The sequence below is a fragment of the Nothobranchius furzeri genome, chromosome 15, assembly GCF_043380555.1.
Source record: "Nothobranchius furzeri strain GRZ-AD chromosome 15, NfurGRZ-RIMD1, whole genome shotgun sequence".
NCBI classification, from domain to species: domain Eukaryota; kingdom Metazoa; phylum Chordata; class Actinopteri; order Cyprinodontiformes; family Nothobranchiidae; genus Nothobranchius; species Nothobranchius furzeri.
This window is the reverse complement of record NC_091755.1, coordinates 51,053,936-51,073,302: the sequence shown is the minus strand read 5'-3', so window position 1 is coordinate 51,073,302 and position 19,367 is coordinate 51,053,936. Positions and strand designations below refer to the sequence as shown.

Sequence of the window (19,367 nt, the reverse complement as noted above, 5' to 3'; positions counted from 1 at the left end):
TCAAGCAGGTGTGAACGCTGATAGATCATTACCTGACTTTTATGGCTTTCCTTTAAAGGCCAAGTTCACCTAGAAACAGTTTCTTACTAAATGTGAAAATAGTCTTCTACCCCTATTATCTGCGTTAGCCGCCAATAGAAAGTAGACGGTAAAAGCCAGTGACATTTAACTCATTCACTGCCATTGAGTTTTTTACTGCGTGGACGTCGGACGAGCCCCCACACTGTGAGAAAAAACATCTCAGCTCTAAAGCCAATCTTCATCCACATACATCACACGTCACGTGATCAGGAAGCAGAAAATCCATGTGTTAGGAGATCATTTTGGGCCGCTGCTGTAAAAAAAAAGTGAGGCGCGAACCGGAAAAGCTTCTGCCGATCACAATTCAACAACGGATTATGAAAGAACAAATAACGCTCGATACGCGTGGATTCTTCCTGACGTGAGAGGTGAGTCTCCTCTCTGTTTTGGTAGTTTTGGCGTCGACATCATCCTATCGCGCAACGTTCTGTGACTCTTCAAAAACAGTAAAAACGCTGGCAGCGAAGGGCTTTTCTGATCAGGAAGCAGCCGGCAGTTAATGAGTTAAATGTCACATTGTCAAATTAGCATTTGAGGATTCACTCGACGCGGAAGGCTGTTGTTTATTTAGCATCCAGGAGAGAGCAGAGCATGTCACCGCTAGTAGAAGCTAACTGTTAGCATTAGCAACTCCACAACATGGCAGAACTCCAGGCTTGTGTTATTTTTAAGAGATAAAACATCAACGTTGCAAAGTAGAGTCGGTGGTAGTGTCGTGTTGCTGTTAGCCAATCAGAGGCGAGATGTCCGTATATCAGGAAATAAGACTCCATACCCCGCCGTCTTCTCACCTCTCCTCTGGCTCACTTCCAGTTCCTGAAACAGAAGCTTTATACTAGAGACCACCGCAAACATGTTGATAAAACAAGTGACCTTGATATTTAAAATAAATGATTAAGGTTTTTAGAAAACGTAAATGCATTTCCTTGGTTCATGTAGAGTATTCGTGGTCGTAAGGCCACTCTGGAGGAGCTGCAGTCAGTTCATACGGAACGCCACGTGTTGCTATATGGAACAAACCCGCTCAACAGGCTCAAACTGGACAACCGTAAGCTGGCTGGTAGGTTAAAGATGACTTCATGATGAATTAGATATAAAACAATCAGTGTGCCTCGTTTGTTCATGTTGTGTGTGTGTGTGTGTGTGTGTGTGTGTGTGTGTGTGTGTGTGTGTGTGTGTGTGTGTGTGTGTGTGTGTCCGTCCCAGGAATGCTGTCTCAGAGGTTCTTTGTGATGTTACCGTGTGGCGGTGTAGGGGTAAGGAAGAACTTTTATTCCACAGTTGGTGTTTTCATGATAGGTTGTATATCATTTCACCGTAGAGCGACAAAATTTAAAAAATGATAAGAAAGTCCGGATATCAGAGACAGCCGGTGTTGAACCCATGAGAAGTTAGACTGATGAGAACAACATGCTGACAGTTTCACTGTAAAAGCCAGATGGACATTTGTGCCAAATTGTGCAAAAATTAAAAAAAGAATAAAAAAAGCAGAATAGGATGGAAAATAAAAGAGAAATAAATGGCAACACTGAGTCACTTCAGGGCATGAATGGGTTTCTATTCTTATTTTAGTGTAAGAATTCATTAAATGTTACAAACTGATCATAATTACACACAGGAGATGTAGTTTTGTTACTGAAATTCAGTCAGTTTTCCTTTGATTGGCAGGTGGATAATGACACCATCTGGAATGAATCGCACACGTCTACGGCGTCACGCATGGCGGCAGGCAGCGTGGTCGAGCTGTCGTTTCGGGTGGCCAAAGGAGAGCTCAAGGTTAGAAACTAAACCCTCCTGTCTTAATATCAGACCCGGGTACCCCTTTACAACAAGGCTCCCGTTATAAATGGCTAATAACTTGTAATACAAACAGTTAACAGGTTATATTATTAATTAAGAACTTAATTAATGCATATTAAAGATTTATTAAAGATTTATAACTATAACTTATTGGTTAGCCATTTATATTGAGGGACTTCACTCTAAAGTGGTTCCCAGACCAGACACTGGTTTTACAAAAACTCCTCCACACCGTAGTTTAAGTTGTTGCAATAAGCGGAACCGGTGCAAACAGGATAGTTTAGTTGGCCTTTTACAGATATGACTTTCATAATGCTTGTTTTGCAGGAGCTTTAAGCAACATTTGTAAAAATATTCCTGTTAATAATTTCTCCATTTTCTGTCCAGAACGGCTTTGCTGTGGTCAGACCACCAGGACATCATGCCGAATCTTCTAATCCAATGTAAGTGTGTGTGATGCATGTGTGTGTGTGTGTGTGTGTGTGTGTGTGTGTGTGTGTGTGTGTGTGTCATACATGTACAGGTACATTTCATGAAGTCAGAATATCATAAAAAATCTATCCAATATGAGTTTCACTCTCTGAACCAAGTGACAGTGTGCTTTATTATATTATGATTTTTATTTAAAAAAAAAGGGTGGCTTGCCAACTCCGGGTCGGGGGAGAGGTCCTACCTCAAGTGGAGGGTCTTGTTCACGAGTGAGGGTAGGAGGGATCGGGAGATCGACAGGCGGATTGGTTCGGCGTCTGCAGTGATGCGGACGCTGAGCCGATCTGTCGTGAAGAGGGAGCTGAGCCAGAAAGCCAGGCTCTCGATTTACCGGTCGATCTACGTCCCAATCCTCACCTATGGTCATGAGCTTTGGGTAATGACCGAAAGAACGAGATTGCGGACACAAGCGGCCGAAATGAGTTTCCTCTGTAGGGTGGCCGGGCTCAGCCTTAGAGATAGGGTGAGGAGCTCGGACATTCAGGAGGGACTCGGAGTAGAACCGCCGCTCCTCTAGATCGAAAGGAGTCAGTTGAGGTGGTTTGGGCGTCTGGTCAGGATGCCTCCTGGACGCCTCCCCGGGGAGGTGTTTCGGGCATGTCCTGCCTGAAGGAGGCCCCCGGGTCGACCCAGGACACGTTGGAGAGGTTACATCTCCAATCTGGTCCGGGAACGCCTTGGGGTCCTGCCGGAGGAGCTGGTGGAGAAGGCCGGGGAGAGGACGGTCTGGAGCTCCCTAGTTGGGATGCTGCCCCCACGACCCGGACCCGGATAAGCGGAGGAAGACGACGACGACGATTTTTATAAAAGTGCCTGAACAAGGTCCAGTCGCCCAAACTTTTGCTTCTCTGTGGATAATTTTCATAAAACAATAGATGCTTTTTATTTTTAGTGATTTGTTCTGCACAAAGTTAAACTTTTCCTATTTTTGTTCGCTATGCATTCCCCCAAACTTTGCTGTTCAGGTGTTCTGCCTGCTGTTGCACATTGAAACGAGTCACACGAAGCCATGGCGGTATCTCCAGAAAGGTTCATATTTCGCTACAGCAGATTCACGCTGCAGCCACCGTGTCTTTTAAATGAACCCGTGACATTTCTGATCTGGGTCATTAAAAGAGATGATTTATTTGACCTGAAACCAGATCTGTTTGCGACCCACACCTGTGGCTGAGCGACTTTTCCTCCTGGTACTGAACTCTGTTATGAATATTTCAGGTTATTCTGAAATGATCCCGAACACAGATTTACATTTGACATTTACTGTGCCTTAGATATCTGCACGCTTCTGATCAACACAGTAAACCTTCACCTAGAGGCAATCATGTTCTATTCTGTTCTATTCAGCATGTTTTAGTTGTTTCCCTTCTTCAACACCTGACCCAATGGTTGAGCTACCAGTTCAGCCTCTCATCAAGCTCTGCTGAAGCCTGTAAGGCCTTCGGAGGCAGAGAAACTTCTAGAAAATGCAGGATTAAAAACATGTAGATGTAAATTTCAATAAAATAGGAAGCGCAGGAAAAGGCTTATCTTGCATCTTTCTGTCATCTTTGTTTATTAGGGGTTTCTGTTACTTCAACTCTGTGGCCATAGCTGCCAGGCAGCTCCAACAGAAGCTCAGCGTCAGCAAGATCCTCATTGTTGACTGGGTAAGACCTCCTCTTAGCCCGGGCCTCTTGTCACACTGGATACAAGCTTGATGCTAGTGTGTCATTGCTAATTATTTTGTTTCACGTCATTTAAATAATTAGGACGTTCACCACGGTAATGGCACCCAGGAAGTGTTTTACAGTGACGCCAGCGTTCTCTATATTTCACTTCATCGCTACGACGATGGAAATTTCTTCCCCGGAAGCGGATCACCGACTGAGGTGGGTGAAGTCTGGAAACATCTGGTTTTATTAGGTTTTTGCGGGAATAAAGAGCGACCTTTACCCAACTGCTGTGTTTAGGTTGGTTCTGGAGCCGGTGAGGGGTTTAACGTGAACGTGGCCTGGACAGGAGGACTAGACCCGCCCATGGGGGATGCAGAATATCTCGCTGCATTCAGGTAGGATCAAGTTTGATTTCTGCTATTACTTCATCACAGAATATGAATGTCATCCATCCATTCTCTCTCGCGAATCCAGGCTCGGGTCGCGGGGGCAGCAGCTTAAGGTTGGTTTATGCTTGACGCGTACGCGAGGTTCGCACGGTTCCGCACGGCAAAATTGCATCATTTTAACAACCACACCCCTCCGCCTCCGCACGGCCCAAACTTTCCGCACCGCGCACCTAGGAAATTTTCTAACAACGCCGACGGTCGGACACGGAAAAACATGGCGGACTGGCAAGAACTAGCATGGTAGAGGTTCGTAAATACAGACATTTGTATGATTCAGCTCTCAGAGATCACAGTGATCAACATGTTGTTAATAATTCTTGGAGAGAAATAGCTCGCACTGTCGGAAAAGACGAGGACGCTGTTAAAAAAATGCTGGAATACCATGTTGTAAACAACAGTAATTTTTACTTCTACTATGGTGTAGTGTTGGATGCATGCCGTAGAGCTCCATGCTGCCCCCTACAGTTTGGGAGAATATTGGCTCACCGCAGAGACGAGCCGCATGAACCATAAACGCTGCAAGTTGTGAAGCGCGTTCCATCCGCGAGCCGCATCACCAAGCGGAAAGTGAATGCGTCAAGCATAAACCAAGCTGTAGGCAGAGAGGCCCAGCATGTCTGGACTTTCACCGGATGCGTAAGCATCGTGTTACGTTCGTGAAGCATAGTAAGCAGCTATGTTTCCATGGGGCGAGATGCATCCCATCCCGATATGGTAAGCCTAAGGGATCTGTGAAACGCCACTTTCTTACATGCCCAGTTAAAAAAGGCATTAAAATTTATCTTTATTAACTTCTAATGCTGAAAGATATGGCAGAAAAATCTCCACAACACTGTAATTTACGCAGCTTTTTTGGTGAGAACGCTGTAAAAATCAGCATATTTTTGGGTTATTGAATGCAACTTTATACATCACACTGCCCTTTTCTCAATGCGTTCCCAAGCACATACAAAATGACACTCTGACAGCACAAAACGTTGTGTCTTTAATCTATAATTATAGATTTAAACGCCTTGGACATGTTCAAATGTGGCCATTCACTGAGCCCTTAGGCTTGCCCTATTCCAGAAGAGTAGGTGTTGCATCGCACAACTAATTTTGTGCTTTAGGTCTATTCTTTTTCATGCTACGCTTTCACAATGTGTCAGCTATTCTGATCGGGCCAGACAGGAAATCAAACACTGGATGTAAAACTTTCAAAGATAAAAGATGTGCTGATTTTCATTTGCTAGACTAGTGAAAAAAAAGCACCATTACCTCTGCAACCTTCATAGTAGGGGTGTAACAATATCTAAATCTCACGATACGATAATGTCGCGATATGAACCTCATGATACGACATGTATTGTGATACTGTGGGTATGCTCACAATAATAAGACTCGCAACATAAAATACTTAGACTGGTCATTGGTACATTTGTCATTAACTTTATCATCATTATGACATTTTGAATAGCCTGAAAAGCCATAAAGTGCAAAATTCAAGTAACAACTCAATACACATTTACAAAAGAAATGGCAACACAGGTACAGAATAAACAGTAAATATAAAGGCATTATTAATCAGCCCATTCAATAAATAAAAATACCCAGGCACTAAAACTACCGGGCTGTGTGGACTGCACTTGGTGAACTGGCCAATGACGCGGAAGCAAAGGATCATGGTCTATGTAGTTTACTTTGCTATGCTCCTGTGGAGCAGACTGAAAAGTGTTATTTTTACCTTAAAGGGACTTTACGGACTTTTGAATTTTTATGCTCGTGATCGCCCCCTCAGGCCAAAAGCGTAACGGCAGCTTCAATAGTAGGCTCGTGCACGAGGCGCGCATGCTGTACGTGCACACTCCTTAATGAAAATAACACCTGAGACAGTCCCTTGTGTGTGTGTGTGTGTGTGTGTGTGTGTGTGTGTGTGTGTGTGTGTGTGGGGCCCGGAAGACAGAGGACAGGAGAACGCGCAGCTAATTAATTAAATAATTTGGTTCTGTAGCTTTCTCTTCAGCACAGCCGACAAAGGTTTATGATGGGTCAGTCCTCCTGCATGCTCAGATCATTCCCTTCCCTTGCTTGAAAAATTGTTCCAAAATGAAAGTTGAACCCACATCTTTTTTATCTGTGAATTCAATGCCGTTCGGCGAGTCTCAAATAAAAATTTGGGCATCTTACTGTAAAAAAAATATACCATTAATGTAAAAAAGAAACTCTAAATAAACTATGTTCACATCCAGAATCAAACCCAGGTCTTCTGCATGGGAGTCAGACGTTTTACTAGGTGAGCTACAGTGCCAGTGATGTCATTTGTATCTGTAATATTTATATCCTTGATGACAGCTGAAACAACGTTCAAAGAACGGTTCGAAGCGAAAATGGCTATTTTGTTGCTAATTTGCAGGAAATATCTAGAAGAAAGTTCTACAGAAAGTAGCTAAGGGTCCTCAGAAATGTAGCTAGCTTTGTCACTAGGCGTTAGGAACAGCTACAAAGTGGCACTACCTCTCTCTCTGCTGCTAAATCTACTGATAGCAAAAGCTACGAGCGATGCCTGAGCGTGAACGCGCATGAAGCAGCCTGCTCGACCCGAGCATCTCTCTTTTTCGGTGATTTTACAGAAAAACAGGCAATCACAGTAAAAATGCCAGGGCTCATTCTACAGGACCAGGGTATTACAGGAGAATGTATGAAGAAGACATTTATTATTTCTATACATGTTTTGGCTGTCAAACTTCCATAATGCCCCTTTAAGACGTGCTGTACAATATTGTGACAAGACCACGATGATATTGTCGCCCTTTTACTACGGCGATATCGCGATATTGCCAATATTGTTACAGCCCTACTTTGTAGTAAAAACACAGAAAATAAACCACAGTCCTTTTGGGACACATGCAGCCATCTTTCTCCTTGATTCTGATCACACAAACTGACAAAATCATGTGTGATCTCGCATTTCTCTGGCTTTTGCATCTGAAACCCTCCCAAGGGCCACACTACTGATGTCGCAGGAAAATGTATCTATCACATTAGAGCCGCTTACACATCCTATGGAAATCCCAGGTGACTTTTTCGTCATTTTTCAGATAATTTGCATCTGATTATCTCACAGAACCCTCCCTACACACTGAGATAAAGAGCAAAATAAGCTACTTGATGTATTTCGTGTTTAGATATCCTTCGGAGTGCCTCATTTCTGCGGTATTAATTGAGAGCAGCTGGTGATTTAGAATGAGGTATGTAAAATCTGGTGAATCAAAATCAACCAAGTTTAGAGCAAAGTTTATTTTGCTCATTCTTCCATTATAGTTTTCACAATCCGTGTCCAGGTTTTATTGATCAGCACAACAAAATGAGCAGATCTTTAATCAGGCAATTTCCTCCATTTCCTGCATGTCGAGCCACAACAAACACGCTGGAGCTGATCACAGGCTCGGCTCCTCTCTCCCTCTGACGTACTTCTTGCGCAATTAATAATCTTTGTCATTTGGAGCGCATGTGTCTGGCGTTCCCTGTTTCCATTAACCTCAGAGGTTTTACAGTAAATGCTCTCTGGGTTTTGTGTTTGACAGACTGCGCACTGTTACTTCCTGATGGTGGGTTGGATAATTGTTATTGGTGGGTGTTTAGCACCAATAAAGTTTCAGTCGTGTGGGCTTTCTGGTCGTCTGCTGCATCAAACCTCAAAGAAAGTACTTGTTTTTATGGAAAAAGGCTGCAGACGTCAGGAGGGGAAACTGCACACGTGCATGCTTATTTTCTTGTGCACAAATACAAATAAAAACATGGGCAATAATCCTCACAAAACAAGCTGTGAGTTTCTGTATTCACTTATCCTCTGGTGTTGCATCAGTGACCTTATCTACTTTTAGATTATTTCTGCTGTGTGCTTTTGGTAAAAAAACTGATTCTCTGTTCTGGAGGGATCAGCTCTACGAGTATGACTTTGACCTTTGAACTTTCCTTAGAGCAAAACAGCAGAATAGAGATTTCCTTGTGATAAGAACAAGCGTGTGCACGTGTGTCTAAGGCTGAGCAGATCACTATTGCAGCAGTGACATGCACAATTTTAGGACCTGGTAAAAAAAAAGAATGACCCCAGCTCGTTGGGATTGATACGTTCTTTAGCATTTTGTATACAAGCAGGGAAAAAGTCAATAGTATTTCTGTAGTATGTAATAAATTATTGTGTTTAGAGGAAATTTGAGTTAATTTATTTTCTACTTGTTCAGTTTTGGCTGGTTTGTCCAAAGTACATAGTACTCAGTTAGAAGTTTATTAAAGGGACTTTACGGACTTTTGAATTTTTATGCTTGTGATTGCCCCCTCAGGCCAAAAGCGTAACGGCAGCTTCAATAGTAGGCTCGTGCACGAGGCGCGCATGCTGTATGTGCACACTCCTTAACGAAAATAACAGCTGAGACAGTCCTGTGTGTGTGTGTGTGTGTGTGTGTGTGTGTGTGTGTGTGTGTGTGTGTGTGTGTGTTTGTGTGTGTGTGTGGCCCGGAGGACAGAGGACAGGAGAACGCGCAGCTAATTAATTAAATAATTTGGTTCTGTATCTTTCTCTTGAGCACAGCCGACAAAGGTTTATGATGGGTCAGTCCTCCTGCATGCTCAGATCATTCCCTTCCCTTGCTTGAAAAATTGTTCCAAAATGAAAGTTGAACCCACATCTTTTTCATCTGTGAATTCAATGCTGTTCGGCGAGTCTCAAATAAAAATTTGGATATCTTACTGTAAAAAAATATACCATTAATGTAAAAAATAAACTCTAACAAAACCATATTAACTCAGAGAATCAAACCCAGGTCTTCTGTACGGGAGTCTGTCGTCTTACTAAGTGAGCTAAAGCACCTGTAACGTCTTTTGTATCTGTAACATTTATATCCTTGATGACAGCTGCAACAACATTCAAAGAATGGTTCGGGGCGAAAATGGCTATTTTGTTACTAATTTGCAGGAAATATCTAGAAGAAAGTAGCTAAGGGTCCTCAGAAATGTAGCTAGGTTCATCACTAGGTGTTAGGAACAGTGACAAAGTCGCTGAGTTGGTACTACCTCTCTCGCTGCTGCTAAAGCTACGGATAGCAAACGCTACGGGCTATGCCTGAGCGTGAACGCGCATGAAGCATTCTGCTCGACCCGAGCATCTCTCTTTTTCTGTGATTTTACAGAAAAACAGGCAATCACAGTAAAAATGCCAGGGCTCATTCTACAGGACCAGGACATTGCAGGAGAATGTATGAAGAAGACATTTATTATTTCTATACACGTTTTGGCTGTCAAAATTCCATAATGCCCCTTTAAATGAGAAATGAAAAATAATTGCACAGAAAATATCTAGGAAGTAATATTATAATTAAAACTGGTTGACTTTAAGAAAACGAGCTTGATCTGGCCACGCCCACCCATCCCTACTCAGGCTGCTATAGGCTGAGAAGCTCTGATATCTGGGAGGGGCTCATAGTAGAGATGCTGGAAGAGCAGCTTGTAAATAGCTTGTTTTTCACACAGTCACACTCTGACAGAAATGGATGGATGGTTTTTTTTCATGTTTTGAGTGTTTATAGAGGCAGTAGAGACCCACATAGCAGCATAAAAAGCCAAGCCACCTTTATTTGTATAGGGCCTTACAACAGTATAAAACCGACCAAAGTGCTTTACAGAACTTAAAACATTAAAAACAATACACAACATAAAAAGCATAACAACTAAAGCTTAAGAGCTAACACTCATGCTGAGTTAAAAGCCAAATCATAAAAATGGGTTTTCGAAAGAGATTTAAAACCAGACGGTGAAGAGGCCGACCTAATGCTCAGAGGCAGTGCATTCCAGATCCTAGGGGCCACTTCAGGAAAAGCCCTGTCACCTCTGAGCTTGCGTTTTGATTTTGGGACTTCCAGGAGCATCCTATGAGCCAACCTCAGATACCATGCAGTGGAGTAAAATACCAGAAGCTCGGGGAGGTAATCTGGAGCAAGGCCATGCAAAGATTTAAAAGCCCATAAAAGTACCTTGTACTGGATTCTAAAACGATCAGGCAACCAGTGCAGTGAGGGCAAGACAGGAGCAACGTCCTCCATCTTTTTCATCCCAGTGAGCAGACGTGCAGCAGCATTCTGCACTAACATAAGACGCGAGAAGTGGGATTGCGAAACACAGAATTTACAAGATCCTTCGAACCGTTCTTCTTCTCACCCTTCACCTAAGACCAATTTGCCATGGGAGACCCTACCAGGGGCACTAAGTGCCCCAGACAACATAGCTCCTAGGATCATTAGGGCACTCAAACTCCTCCACCACGATAAGGTGACGGTTCGAAGGATCTTTCATGGCGGTTAAAACGAAGAGTCGGAGTACCCGGCCCGGAGGGTTACCGGGGTCCCACCCTGGAGCCAGGCCTGGGGTTGGGGCCCGTGAGCGAGCGCCTGGTGGCCGGGCTTTCGCCCATGGGGCCCGGCCGGGCCCAGCCCGAACCGGATACATGGGCTCGTCCAACTGTGGACCCACCACCCGCAGGAGGAACATGAAGGGTCCGGTGCAATGCGAATCGGGTGGCAGACCAAGGCGGGAGCCTTGGCGGTCCAATCCCCGGACAAGAAAACTAGTTTTTGGGACATGGAACGTCACCTCGCTGGCGGGGAAGGAGCCGGAGCTTGTGGCAGAGGTTGAGCGGTACCGGCTAGATATAGTCGGACTCACCTCGACACATTGCATTGGCTCTGGAACCCGAGACCTGGAGAGGGGTTGGACACTCTACTTTGCTGGAGTTGCTCCGGGTGAGAGGCGGAGGGCTGGGGTTGGCTTTTTGTTAGCCCCGAGACTCTCTGCCTGTGTGTTGGGGTTTACCCCGGGGGACAAGAGGGTAGCTTCCTTGCGCCTTCGGGTCGGGGAACGGGTCCTGACTGTTGTTTGTGCTTATGGGCCAAATATCAGTTCAGAGTACCCACCCTTTTTGGAGTCCCTGGGACGAGTGCTAGATAGTGCTCCATCAGGGGACTCCATTGTCCTGCTGGGGGACTTCAATGCTCACGTGGGCAATGACAGCTTGACCTGGAGGGGTGTGATTGGGAGGAACGGCCCACCTAATCTGAACTCGAGCGGTGTTTTGTTATTGGACTTCTGTGCAAGCCGCAGTTTGGCCATAACGAACACCATGTTCGAACATAAGGATGCCCACCGGTACACTTGGTACCAGGGCAGCCTAGGTCACAGGTCGATGATAGATTTTGTAGTCGTATCATCTGACCTGCGGCCGTATGTTTTGGACACCCGAGTGAAGAGAGGGGCGGAGCTGTCAACTGATCACCACCTGGTGGTGAGTTGGATCAGATGGCAAGGGAACATGCCGCGTAGACCTGGCAGACCCAAACGCATAGTGAGGGTCTGCTGGGAACGCCTGGCAGAAGAACCTGTCAAGACGGTCTTCAACTCCCACCTCCGGCAGAGCTTTGACCACGTCCCGAGAGCAGTGGGGGACATTGAGTCCGAGTGGGCCTTGTTCCACTCTGCGATTGTCGAGGCGGCTGTTGCTAGCTGTGGTCGTAAGGTGGCCGGTGCCAGTCGTGGTGGCAACCCCCGTACCCGCTGGTGGACACCAGAGGTTCGGGGAGCCGTCAGGCTGAAGAAGGAGGCCTACAGGGCGTGGCTGGTCTGTGGGTCTCCGGAGGCAGCAGACAGGTACCGGATAGCCAAGCGGGGTGCAGCAGTGGCAGTTGCCGAGGCAAAATCTCGGGCGTGGGAGGAGTTTGGTGAGGCCATGGAGAAAGACTATCGATCGGCTCCAAAGAGGTTCTGGCAAACTGTCCGGCGCCTCAGGAGAGGAAGGCAGCAACTCGCTCACACTGTTTACAGTGGGGATGGGGAGCTGCTGACGTCAACTGAGGCTATAGTCGGACGGTGGAAGGAATACTTTGAGGAGCTCCTCAATCCCACCAATGCGCATTCCGAGGAGGAACCAGAGCTGGGAGGCCTGGGGATGGACTGTCCGATCTCGGGGGCAGAAGTTGCTGAGGTAGTCAAACAACTACACAGCGGCGGAGCCCCGGGGGCAGATGAGGTTCGTCCTGGGTATCTCAAGGCTATGGATGTTGTAGGGCTGTCATGGTTGACACGTCTCTACAACATTGCGTGGTCATCGGGGGCAGTTCCTAGGGAGTGGCAGACCGGGGTGGTGGTCCCCATCTTTAAGAAGGGTGACCTGAGGGTGTGTTCCAACTATAGGGGGATCACACTCCTCAGCCTCCCTGGAAAGGTCTACGCCAAGGTACTGGAGAGGAGGGTCCGATCGATAGTTGAATCTCAGATAGAGGAGGAGCAATGTGGTTTTCGTCCTGGCCGTGGAACTGTGGACCAGCTCTATACCCTTGCAAGGGTGATGGAGGGGGCATGGGAGTTTGCCCAACCAATCCACATGTGCTTTGTGGATTTGGAGAAGGCTTATGACCGTGTCCCCAGGGGCACCCTGTGGGGGACGCTCCAGGAGTATGGGGTGGGTGGCTTTCTGTTAAGGGCCATTCAGTCCCTTTACCAGAGGAGCGTGAGTTTGGTCCGCATAGCCGGTAGTAAGTCGGACCTGTTCCCAGTGAGGGTTGGACTCCGCCAGGGCTGCCCTTTGTCACCGGTTCTGTTCATCACTTTTATGGACAGAATTTCTAGACGCAGCCGTGGTGTGGAGTGTGTCGAGTTTGGTAGCAGGAGAATCTCGTCTCTGCTTTTTGCGGATGATGTGGTCCTCCTAGCTTCATCCAGCTCTGACCTTCAGCTCTTGCTGGGTAGGTTCGCGGCCGAATGTGAAGCGGCTGGGATGAGGATCAGCACCTCCAAATCTGAGACCATGGTTCTCGACCGGAAAAGGGTGGCTTGCCACCTCCGGGTCGGGGGAGAGGTCCTACCTCAAGTGAAGGAGTTTAAGTATCTCGGGGTCTTGTTCACGAGTGAGGGTAGGAGGGATCGGGAGATCGACAGGCGGATTGGTTCGGCGTCTGCAGTGATGCGGACGCTGAGCCGATCTGTCGTGGGGAAGAGGGAGCTGAGCCAGAAAGCCAGGCTCTCGATTTACCGGTCGATCTACGTCCCAATCCTCACCTATGGTCATGAGCTTTGGGTAATGACCGAAAGAACGAGATCGCGGATACAAGCGGCCGAAATGAGTTTCCTCCGTAGGGTGGCCGGGCTCAGCCTTAGAGATAGGGTGAGGAGCTCGGACATTCGGGAGGGACTCGGAGTAGAACCGCTGCTCCTCCGGATCGAAAGGAGCCAGTTGAGGTGGTTTGGGCATCTGGTCAGGATGCCTCCTGGACGCCTCCCCGGGGAGGTGTTTCGGGCATGTCCTGCCGGCAGAAGGCCCCCAGGTCGACCCAGGACACGTTGGAGAGGTTACATCTCCAATCTGGTCCGGGAACGCCTTGGGGTCCTGCCGGAGGAGCTGGTGGATAAGGCCGGGGAGAGAACGGCCTGGAGCTCCCTAATTGGTATGCTGCCCCCGCGACCCGGACCCGGATAAGCGGAGGAAGACGACGAAGACGAAGAATTTACAAGGAATTACAGTAATCAAGCCTTGATGTAATAAAAGCACGAATTACCTTTTCAAAAGAATTTTTTGACTGCAAGTAATTTACCTTGGCAACCCTTTATTAAAAACTAGATTTAGTCACCGCACTGATCTGCCTGTCCAAGGCAAGATCCCCATTCAGTACAACACCCAGGGAAGTCTCACCCAGTTTCAAGAATGGGACGAGCTGACCGAGGTCTACTGTGCCCACCCTAGACAAAGTACTTGGACCAAAAACTACAACCTCTGTTTTTTTATCCTTAAAAAGAAAGCAGTGAGATAACATCCATTTCCTAACCTAAACAAGACAATCTAAAAGAGACTGCAAAGCATGATTGTGGCCCCTCTTAAAAGGCACGTATACCTGGGTATCATCTGCATAGCAGCAAAAATGACACCCATGTTTCTTAAAAATCGAACCAAGAGGTAGCAGATACAAAGAAAACAACAGTGGGCCCAACACAGAACCCTGGGGAACCCCACAAGAGAATGAAGCATTAGAGGAAGTAAAATCCCCCAATGAAACGCGGAAGGTTCTGTCAGCCAGGTACGACACAAACCAATCCCGCGCGACCCCAAAGCAACAGCAAAAAGCAAAGCAAAAGGTTCACAAACAAATGCTACCTACATTTATTATATTTGGCCACATATTGTCATTCTTTTATCTTAGGTGTGGATGCATTTAAAAATGTCACTGTTCTGCTAGGAGGTTCCAGGGTTTTAGGTCTGAATGTTTTTTTCTTATGTCGTCTTCTGCTTATCTGTGTTTTGCGGGGGCCACATCCCTACCTGGAAGACTCGGATCATCCAGTTACCAGCCACCTTCACCAGCACCTCTGGTGTTCCCTGATCAGCCTAGAGAACTAGTTCCTGCAGCATGACCTGGGTCTACCAGGAGGCTTCTTACTTTCAGGACATTCCCAAAACATCCCCTCTTGGGAGGTGTACTTATAAAATGCTTGTAATTGTTTGAATTGGAGGAGCGACAGCTCTTCTCCAAGCCTCTCCCAGATATCCGAGTTCCATATCTCTAAGGGTTGACCCAGCCACCTCGCGGAATAAGCAAAGTTCTCAGCTGAAGATGAATGGTAGTAGGAAGACTCCTTATCTAGTAACTTTCCTGCTTTTTCAGTTTCCAGACTTATTTTTTATTTTTTAGACCAACCCACTTGCCACATCAGACTAACAGGAGCTAATTTATCTGATGCAACAATGAAACCAATCTGCACAGAAGATGGATTGAAATAGAGAGACAGGAGTATAGATGGTGGGAGGTTAGCATCGATCAAAGCCAGACTGTCAATAAAACGACTTTATGGTTACATGGTAAGCATCTTGGCCACCTGGAAGCCTGATTTGTTTCAGTTTCAGTCGTGAAGATGATTTATAAAAGCCAAATTTTTTCATAAGGAAAAAGAAGGTGGAGAAAAGACTTTGAGTCTCGAGTCCTGAAGTCCCCCCACCATCTCACCACCCTAGTTTGAGCAATGCCCGCCGGCTTTGTAGCCAATAAAGTTTTCAAACATTTTGTGGTCTGCCTGAAAAACAAGATCTACAGGCTGTTTAATAGAATGTATTTTATGGGTAAAAGTTTAAGCTTTTGAGAGGGTGCTTTGTTGCTTTTTCACCTTATCCTTCAAACCCCCCCCCCCCCCCCTTCTTATTTTCCATCACCCCAAGCCTCACCACAATCCAGCACACGCACATTCCCTCTCTTCCTGTCCTCCCCTGATTGATCTTTAATAAGCTTCTTCTTTCCATTAGGATGGGATGGGGGGGCTGTGGTAATTTTTATGGGCCTACAGGGGAGGTGGGGTTTGATTTAGCAGCTAAATGCTGTTTGTGGGGATTAGAAAGGTGCACGCATGCTCTTTTTTGACCATCGGATACTTTTTGTAATCATTCAAAACTTATCTTTTTTTTTACCCAAATGGATTTTTTTCCCATTTTTATGCCTTTGCATTGATGCGTGGATAAAGCAATTTTTAATATTTTTATGCTAATTCATGAATTTTCCATCCCTGTGTGTCCTCATTCTTGTCTGCAAGCTCATGTTGTCGTTTTGCATGTGGTCCCAATAGCAGAATGTGTGTGTGTGCCTTTATGAGGGGGAGGTCGGTCTCTAAAGTCCCAAGGCAGAATAATGAAAGTAAATGGATCCCAGATGGAGTGTTTTTCCTCTTTTCTCTGCATTCTGTGACGTGAGGAGAGTGACAAGCCTCTAATTGGAAACAGGCCGGCACGCCACGGCTTTGAACTCCGCCGACGGCTCGGAGTTCCATATTCAGTCCACTCCCCACCCCTGAACGGCAAATCTCTCCTCCTAACAATAAGAGCATTAAGGAAATATGCATTTGCTTGGAGTCCAACAACAGTGTGCATGACTTTGTCAGGCAGACCTGTCTCGTTTGAGACGCAGCAGCCCCTCCGACAGAGAAACAATAGTCCTTTGTCAACGCAGTTGGAGCTGCTGAGTGTCGGATCTGCTAAAGCTTGGTTTCACTTGTCAACTTAATGACTTTTTTGGGGGATTGGATCGTAAATATTTTTGTATTTGTCCATTTCATAAACGCTCAGCTTTGTTTCAAAAGAGCCATTTTTCACAGAAAATATGGACAACTAGAAGAAAAAAAGTTTATAATGAAGCTTATTTTTCAAGTTTATGCTGACCTTTGAATCTAGTTTGTTAAGGATAGCTTGAAACCAGGGGTGGTTCAAGGAGGGGTGGCAGGGTGGGCAAGTGCCACCCTGCCACCCCCCAGAACCACCCTGGCTTAAAACAAACTATTGTGTTTTCTTTAGGTTAGGCTTTGGAGAAGCCAGTAAAATATCTTATTTGTCTTTAAACAGGTTCATTCTGGAATGTTTGGCCTTTCCATTCAGCTTTGTTAAGAGGCAAATTCTCTTTTAATTGCAAACTTTATACTTTTGAAGAGGGTCTAGTCTGCTTCTTTTTTCAGTGAGGTGAGCTAGCTTATTTCTTACAACACACGCACACAAATTTTCAGTTAATTAAACTGTATGTAAACCAAGGTCACGTGGGACTTATAGTTTGTCAAGAATACAAACAAACTGGGACAAAACTGCAAACATGTTTTATTTGTGTCTCATTTTGTTTGCATTTTGACTGCCAGCCCCTGCCAATGATGCCCCACATTTCACAAACTTTCTGATTTCCAGGAAATTGAAATTTGAAGTACTTAGAATAGGTTGGAAACAAATTTCTTATGTGACAGCCCTGTCACTTTTTTGCCAAGAAATTTGAGTTGAGAAGTTGAGAAGCATGCTCAACATATCCAGGACCTAAGACCAAGGCTTTGAGACCAATAGGATGTAGTTACTTTCTTTAATTAGACTTTTGTCTATGTGAGATGACGGAAGTTCAGAGGCCTCATATAACACACCCTAAATTTGCATATCAGGGTGAAAACAAAAGTCTTGTGGTTGTTCCTATACATGAGAGGTTTTCTGTAACATTAACAGACTTGAAAATGTCTTTTTTAACCCTTCCAACCCGAGCGCCCCCCAGTTGGGGGGCAAATAGTTTCACAAGAGCTGTCATGCCACAAAACTCCCCCAAAAATCAATTAAATATTGTCAACCAGACAAAATGAGACCAAAAGTAATCAAATAGACCTTGTGGTTCCAGAAATATTCTCATTTAATTATGAATCTGTCATTTTCGAGAATATTGCTCAAAAAGAGGCCTAGGGCCTTAAAAGGTGCATTCTTGCAGTGACAGTGACAATGGTATTTGCGTGTGTCCCTGCAGGTCTGTGGTGATGCCCATTGCTCAGGAGTTCTCCCCAGATGTGGTTCTGGTGTCAGCTGGCTTCGATGCAGCTGAGGGGAACCCCGCCCCTCTGGGAGGTTATAAGGTCTCCGCCAAATGTAAGTACACTTCTCTAATGGAAGCTTTTCTTGTTCAGCTAGAGACACAAAGAAACATTGATGTGGTCCTAAACTGAGACAAGAACTTTCTGGAGAATATGTCAAGCATGAGCCAAAGAGCGGGACTGTGTGTTCGTAGTGCCTTTGTTGATGTGAGATGATATAAAATGTAGTTTTTTACAGTTTATTGTACATTATTGTGGTGTAACTTTTGCAATAAATAATTTGTAAAACATTATTTTTACTGCTTTCATCGTGAGTCCTTAATATTTCTGTGCATTTGCGCCGCAGGTTTTGGTTTCCTCACCCGCCAGCTGATGTCTCTAGCTGGAGGTCGCCTGGTTTTGGCTCTCGAGGGAGGTCATGACCTTACGGCAATCTGCGATGCATCCGAAGCCTGTGTCAGCGCCCTTCTAGGCATACAGGTATTATCATCTTTTTATCCAACGATTATCTCTTCAACAAGGGAAAAATGTGAGACTTTTTCCTTTGCTGTTTGTGACTCGAAGGACCAAATGTCAGAAGATGCCCTGCTCCAAAAACCCAACGCCAACGCAGTCCGCTCTCTGCAGACCGTCATACAGATCCAGAGTGAGTAAAAGTACATCGTCTTTGGATCTTCTCTGTCTTTTGTTTGTTTTTTATCATATGTACATGTGTTGTAGGTCAGTACTGGCAGAGTGTGAAGGCCAACAGGGCAGCAGTGGAACTGCCCTACCTGTCAGATCCAAGTAAAGACTGTGAGGAAACAGACGCTGTCAATGCGCTGGCCTCTCTGTCTGTAGGAGTCATGTCCAACAAGAGGTACACACACACCTTCATGAATGAAGGCTCTCTTCCACACACACAGCCAGAAAAGCTTTCTGATTATTCTAACAAAACCCTAACCCTAAAAGTGTTTGGTTTTTTTCCCTTCAGTGTCGCTGAAGAGCAAATGGATCTCGACAGCGACTCCATGTAGGAAAATCCAGCCAATCACCTCACAGAGTTCAGGAAGCGTTCCCCCACCAGCCTCGGGTGTCTGCGCTGTTCGAATGCACGCAAAGGGGACTTTTTTTGCGTCGCCATTGAGCCTCACCCACTTGCCTTATTTACACACAGCTCACCAGCCAATGCCGACACAAGCGCCTCCTTTCTGGTAACCACTTGGCTGAAGAAGCCAGCAGCTGGGAAACCTCCGGAAAACCTCACCAAAGAGACATAGACAAGTTTCTTTTGAGTGACTTTTCACGTCTTTGGACAGACATGCAAATACAGCGGTGTTTGTTTGTTCCATTGTTCATTTGCAAGTTCAAGCAGTCAATCGTTCATCTGTTTGTTCATTTGATCACTCAGTTGTTCAACGGTCATAAGTTCAATCAATCAGTCATTCCTTCATAAGTTCAATTAGTCATTTATTTGTTCAATCGATCGTTTGTAAGATTCATCAGCCATTTGTTAATTCGCTCGAATAGATCA

The 19,367-nt window shown here is 45.6% G+C and overlaps 1 protein-coding gene across 4 annotated transcripts in view; it reads left to right on the top strand.

Moving 5' to 3' along the window:
* Positions 1–19,081, top strand: part of hdac7a (histone deacetylase 7a) — an 87,776-nt gene extending 68,695 nt beyond the window's left edge. For all 4 annotated transcript variants that reach the window (XM_054746175.2, XM_054746176.2, XM_070544980.1 and 1 more), the window contains 12 exons: positions 1,021–1,141; positions 1,288–1,337; positions 1,750–1,857; positions 2,269–2,324; positions 3,929–4,016; positions 4,119–4,238; positions 4,320–4,417; positions 17,791–17,909; positions 18,201–18,334; positions 18,419–18,500; positions 18,575–18,713; positions 18,828–19,081. In XM_054746175.2, the coding sequence (XP_054602150.2) occupies positions 1,021–1,141; positions 1,288–1,337; positions 1,750–1,857; positions 2,269–2,324; positions 3,929–4,016; positions 4,119–4,238; positions 4,320–4,417; positions 17,791–17,909; positions 18,201–18,334; positions 18,419–18,500; positions 18,575–18,713; positions 18,828–18,870 (1,158 nt within the window). In that variant the 3' untranslated portion in view covers positions 18,871–19,081. The remainder of the gene's footprint in view (positions 1–1,020; positions 1,142–1,287; positions 1,338–1,749; positions 1,858–2,268; positions 2,325–3,928; positions 4,017–4,118; positions 4,239–4,319; positions 4,418–17,790; positions 17,910–18,200; positions 18,335–18,418; positions 18,501–18,574; positions 18,714–18,827) is intronic.
* Positions 19,082–19,367: the final 286 nt, after the last annotated feature.